At 37.8% G+C, this 6,568-nt stretch overlaps 1 protein-coding gene across 1 annotated transcript; it reads right to left on the reverse strand.

The window, feature by feature from the left end:
- Positions 1-4,645: 4,645 nt before the first annotated feature.
- Positions 4,646-5,840, reverse strand: LOC105033537 (flavonol 3-sulfotransferase). Its single transcript, XM_010908400.3, has one exon. The coding sequence runs from the start codon at positions 5,803-5,805 to the stop codon at positions 4,753-4,755; it is 1,053 nt and encodes a 350-aa protein (XP_010906702.1). The 5' UTR covers positions 5,806-5,840; the 3' UTR covers positions 4,646-4,752.
- Between the last annotated feature and the right edge of the window lie 728 nt (positions 5,841-6,568).

The raw sequence follows: 6,568 nt of genomic DNA on the forward strand, positions 1-6,568 counted from the left end.
TTAGTATATGAATTTACACGACCATACTAAGAAAACTTGACTGTAGCTTTGGCTCTAAATGTGATTATATATTACCACAACTTGTGGAGTTAAAATGTTTGCAGACTAAGATTTTGAGGCAAAGGTAAGCAAACGTTGCTCTTTCTAAAATACTGGCAAGATATAACAAATTTTGGTCTTTTCTTTTTTGGCTGTAAAGAACCATGAGCTTCTACTCGTATTCTAGTTAAAGGTTCAAAACCAAGGAGGATGATTATCGACCCCACACTGGGTACAATGAATACATGACAAGTGATCATTGAAGATGATCTTTATGGAAGTCCTGTCTTCGGTCTATGTATTAAAGATCTTAGCAGACGAGCAAAATGAAATCCACCAAATTCTGTTGATTAAACTCATCAGCACTTGCCTCGAGTACTCGATGCGCAAAATTAATTACTTTATATATACTTGCTGCATGGAAGGAAAATGAAACCACCTAACAAGTTGAAAGGAGTCCTTGAAGGTTTACTTTTGATCCAATACAAGCAGTTGCTCAAATACTCCTATTACATGAACTTGACAACAGCAACGACAATGAGACAGCTAGAATCAATGCAAATATTACTGGTCCCCAGGCATATTGATAACTGGAGGAGACATCAGGTCTGGATGGTGAGGCTTGGAGCTGCTACTTCAACCATCCTTGGCTTCTTTTGTTCGTTTCCATAGACGAACAAAAGTAGCCGAAAGGATATTGATGGTATGATAGATCTGAGCATCCAGCAAATGAGTTAGAATATATAATAAGCAAAGTGAGAAGATTGGGCTTCATCTTGATTCTCATTATTGTTTATAAATACAAGTTACATTAACTGTATGAGAGGATTATATGGGAGATAATAAAGGTAATAGAAAGAAGTGGTTACAATAAGATACACACAAATCAAAGGGTGGCCGGTGGCCTTATTTATTTATATGTTGACATTCCTCCTCAAGTTGGAGTGTGAATGTTGAGCACTCCAAACTTACTCAAAAGTCGACGAAACAGACCCTTAATATGACTTGTTGGTCATGTGTAGAAATGTGACTTGTTGCAATCATGCCCTGTTGAATTTTTTCACGAACGAAATGATAATCAATCTCAATATGTTTCATTCATTCATGAAAAATCAAGTTGTTAGAAATATGTAAAGTTGCCTGATTATCACAAAATAGTTGTGTTGGAGTGAGATGAGTACATCCAAGGTCCTAAAATAATGAGTGTAGCCAGGTGATTTCAGAAAGAACTGAAGCCATAGCTTCATAGTCGGCTTCGATAGAAGAGCGAGAGATAGTATGCTATTTCTTGGTTTTCCAAGATAAGACAGAATGACCCAAGAATATACAATAACCTATCATTGAACACCATGTGTTCGGACAACTGGCCCAGTCTGAATCACAATAACCCTTGAGCTTAATAGGACTAAAAGAAAAAAGCAATATATCTTATCCTGGTGTGCCCTTAAGATAGTGAAGAACCCGAAGGACGGCATCCATATGTGGCTTCCTGGGCTTATGCATGAATTGGCTTAGGATATGAACAGGATACACAATGTCGGGCCATATAAAACTAAGATAAATCAGCCTTCCTATCATATGATGATAGATTGACGGATCATCCAGCAATATGCCATAATCTAAAGCTAGCTTAAGTTTTTAGTCCATGGGAGTATCAACCGGTCAGGCACCAAGTAATCTTAAATCATCAAGAATTGATGCTCCTTTTTGAAAAGAAGCTACAAATAATGAAATTCAATCTTCTATGAATTTAATTGATGCTCCTTTTTAGAAAGAAGCCATAAATAATGAAATTCAATCTATCATACAAAATCAAACAAGAAAATTAATTGATTTACTATCCAGATGCAAGCCTATAGGTCGTATATGGTTATTTAAAAAGAAATATAGGTATGATAGAACCATAAGAAAAAAAATATAATGCTAGACTAGTTGCTAAGGGCTTCACTAAAAAATATGGCGTAGATTATTTTGATGTGTATGCATTTATAGCTAGAACCACCACTATTAGGATTCTCCTTATACTTGCATCTGTACATCAACTCATAATTCACCAAATGGATGTGAAAATGACTTTTTTCAATTTAATTTTTCATTATTTAGAAGAGAATTGTGTGCAGGTTTGTTTTATCTATCTTTTGCCTATCATTAAATTTCCAACAGGACATGGATCACAAGGCTGGTCCAATTAGTTCAGCAGGGTTTGATGTCACTTAGTTGAATGGCTGGAATTTAGTTTAGGTCCACATCTATTGCAGGTGTGCTGACTTCTGCCACTCCATGAGGTTGCACATTTAATTCGAGTAAGTTTTGATACCAATTGATAGTGATTTTCGTAGCAGTAAAAATTCCTAAAAGCCCTTTTCAAATAACCCTCAAGTGCTCATACATGCCCTTTTCTGCTTGCAATCTAACATAGAGTTTTCATCTCACTCGACCGTTTAGTAGTCTTTAAGTTCACTGGGGTTTTCTTGAATGGGTAAGTTGGATTCATTATTGACTGAAATGTGATTTAAATAAAATGAGCTGGAAGGCATCGGTGCATAACATTGTATGAATAAAGTGGATTGATTACAATGGAATATGTTAATAACTTTTTATCACACTGCATCTGTGGCGGTATTAGATTCTGCTTTATAAACATCGGAGGTCAAATTAAGAAAAAACACCAACACTGACATGCTAGCATTTCATTTCATTTCATTTCATTTGAATGATGAATTATTCATCCGTTTAACCCAAATACAAACCAAACATTTTTGGTAACCAAACATCTCAAACAACCCATCATGTCATACTCCTACCAAGACAATATATTTTGCACTGACCCCTCGTAACTTGACCTACAAGTACTGATGACAACCTTTTGAGGGTCAGACTGGCACTCTAATTCCCATTACTTCACCCCATTGTAAAAACACCCATTTGCTCGGCTAGGAAGCAACCAGGTGCCATGTCAAACACTTCTTGATGGCTTTGCAGACTTAATTCTCATTCTTGGGTTTCTTGTTTTCTGAATTAGCTTGTTGATGACCTCAATTCAATGCGAAGAGCTTGAAGAATCGTGCCACCATAAAAGCCATGACCTTAGTTATCTGCAGCAAAAAAGATGGAGAAATCAGGCAACAAGAATAAATTGGGTTTCAGCGGCCCTGCACTCTATGCACACGGAGCCATAGAAGTGTCAGCGAGGGTTATCGGTAGTCCAAGATACGGTTGGGTGGAGAAACGTTGCAACCGTTGGTTGAAGCGTTGACTTGGTCACGTACTCTTTCTGTCTAAAAACAGATAGTTCATCAAGATAATGGAACAGTTACATCATCAACGGGAACTAAATACCGATGTTTAGATCTTATTTCTATCTAGACAAACCTTCACTGCTTTCAAATTAAATACCACCATTTCGATCAAAATGGTCACAACCACCGTTTAAACATCTAAAAGTGCAAGAGAACAACAAAAAAAAAAATAGTACAAATTACTAGCCATGAGCCGGGACATCATCCCGGAAGGTCACTTCTAAGCCTACACTCCCAAGGCTCAGGTCGGGCTCGTGCAATATTTGCTGCACGATCGTGACCAGCCTTTGAGCCATTTCTGCAGTTATATTATCCTTCCAATCCTCCCTATCTCTTCTTCTTCTGAAGGCTGTAAATAGGTTGGATTGATCTATAACCCAAATCATTTAGATTCAATCCAATCCATTTTAAAGGAATCATGGATCAAATCGATTTCTAAAATTAGATCCATTCTATTTTTTAGATCGGATTTGGATTTACTAAACTCAAACCTAATCTAATCCGACTATTTGATTTTTAGATCAATTTTGAATTTTCTATTCTATGATCCTATCATATCTATTTAAACATCTAAGTTATGATTCAAAATATGTATGCGTAATTTTTTTAATATAAATATAGGTTTGAAATTATTTTTATATTCAAATTTATTTTAAAAAATATATTTTTTATGTTTATTTTGTATGGTTAAAAACAGCTGGCTTTGTGGTAGTTAAAATATAGTTGGCCATATTTGATATTGTTCTGAATTTTTTGAGTTGACGCTAGATTATACATGAATATGATGTTGCTCCAATGACTCAATGGGTGGAAAATTTTGGCTTTGGATCCGATTCAATTTAATTTAATTTTTTATAAAATTGAGTCAAGATCCAATAATAAGATCTGAATAAAGAGCTGAGCTGGATCGCGGTTGCTCTTACGATCGGATCCGACCACATCCATTGATATTTGAACTTAGTAACGGTGTCTTCAAAGCAAGCTAGGTTGCCTATTATTGATGATGCGATGGTCAAGTGGTAAGTTAAATCAAACAAATAGCTACGGAAATTATATAAATGCATGGTGTTAGTAGAAAATTTTGTAAATTTTAGAGCTAAAGAATTTCAAAAGATAAAAAAAATGTAACACACGGATTAACTTAAAGCGACATTGATACAATCAAGACTCGCAGTTGCCGACACCAGTACACTAACGTGACTTTTTTGTTTATTTCTCCAATACAGAACAGAGGGCACATCCCATCAGTTCCATCGAGATAATGAAGCCACCACATCATCAAAAGGGGTCCATCTAAACACTGATCCTGAGGCACAACTGCAAAGATGCCACCATTTTGATGTAAACGGTGACAACCACCATGTAGACATATAAAAGCGGATCAAAGAAACCAGCAAAAAAAAAACAGTACACGTTACGGGCCACGAGCTGGGACATCGTTGCAGGAGGCCGCTTCTAAGCCCACACTCCCGAGTGTCAGACCGGATTCCCTCAGCTTCTGCTGCGCAATTCCGTCCAACCTTTGAGCCATCTCTGGACTCATATGATTCTTCCAATCCCCCGCACCTCCTTTCCTAAAGAACGAATCATTCGTTACAACCATGCCTGGACCTCCTTGGGTTCCTGTCTTGTTTGCTTCCAAGTTCTTCAGCTTCTCAAAGCTACAAAGCTTCACAATCTCCTGCACCACCCCTCCCTTCTCCTCCGCTTCCGAGAAGGGACAGCCGATGAACTCTGCCAACCTCCTCACTTTCCCCACCGGCTCATCCATCATCTCCTCATACTTCAAGAACAAGACCTTCTCAGGCCTTCTCTGGCTCTCCCTCCAGTACTCCAAAACATGGTCCCACATCGGCCCGACGGCGCTGGTGCCCTCACAGAATGCCTCGAAGGCTTCGATGAATGGAGTAGGCTCCATGGTCTTCGGCCTCGTCTTCTCTCTGAAGTGCCACATGGAGACCAGTGTGTCCTTCGGGTCACGGCAGATGTATACGAACCGGCAGCTGGAGCTCGTCATGGAGTCCGGCAACAGTGAGTAAGGCATATGGATGGCGAGGATTCTCGGGGAGGGCAAGGCTTCTATCTTGGAAGCCTGGCCTTTGTGGAAGCATTCCTCCAGGTTCAAGACGCAGTCGTGTGGGTTGAGGCTAAGGAGAGGGTGGTGAGAGAGAGGGTACTGGGTTCTGGTCTTGGTGGCAAAGGTGATAGCTTTAAGCCAGGTGGTTCCGGACTTTGGGTAACTCACAACGAAGAGGTCGTCGGGGCGAGGCTTGAAGTTCTTCTGGATGGTCATTACACTCGGGAGAGCGATCTCAAGGACCCAAAAGCCTTGGTATTTTCGGGTGCGGATGGGTCCCCAGCCCCCTCTGGGAAGGGTAGAGATGAAGTCGCTGCACTCTTGATCCTCCTGTGCTTCTTGTGGCTTGGGTGGAAGGGGGCTGGTGGGGAGAGAGGGAAGCATGGCCATGAGGGAATCTAAGAAAGAAATGCAATACTCCTCTCTCGGGAGGGTCGGATGGACGTTCTTATCGGTGGCTAGCTAGTGTGGGGCATCATTCACAGGGGCATCATTCACGGAAATCAATGAACTGTACCCCACAACGTGGTATCAATCAATCGTTTTAAATTACATATAGTGAGAGTTTGGTGGTACAGTTTTCCCTTAAAGATCCAAAAGCCATTGATTATGATGACAGTAATAATAATATAAGATATAAATATTATATTATAATAATAAAATAAAATATTATATTATAACATCTAATTATTATAATTAAATATTACATTAAATTAACATCCAATAATAATATAATATTATGTATATATTATTATATTATTATTATGGTTTAGGGATATATTAGGAATGAAATAAAAAAAAAAAATTTTGATTGATGGGAAAAATGACTCATCCATCTTCTAGATTTTTTTTTTCATTTTATAGATAATGCTATTCATAAAAAAATAATTTATCCATCTAAAAAAGTATGAGAGCATATATAAGTTGATGACTAGATAAAAAAAAAGATCATTAGAGTTCATTCTTTCGTGGATAAAAAAATTATCTAAAAATATCTATATTTTTTTAAAAAATATTTTTCAGATAATATTTAAATTGAAAAATAATTTATTAATATTTTTTTATACATGAAAAAATAATTTTAAAATCTATTATACATATTCTTTTGTATTACTACTGTTGGTGCAAAAATCCGCTTGAGCCGGAGAAGCTG

This window comes from Elaeis guineensis, chromosome 11, assembly GCF_000442705.2.
Source record: "Elaeis guineensis isolate ETL-2024a chromosome 11, EG11, whole genome shotgun sequence".
Taxonomy (NCBI): domain Eukaryota; kingdom Viridiplantae; phylum Streptophyta; class Magnoliopsida; order Arecales; family Arecaceae; genus Elaeis; species Elaeis guineensis.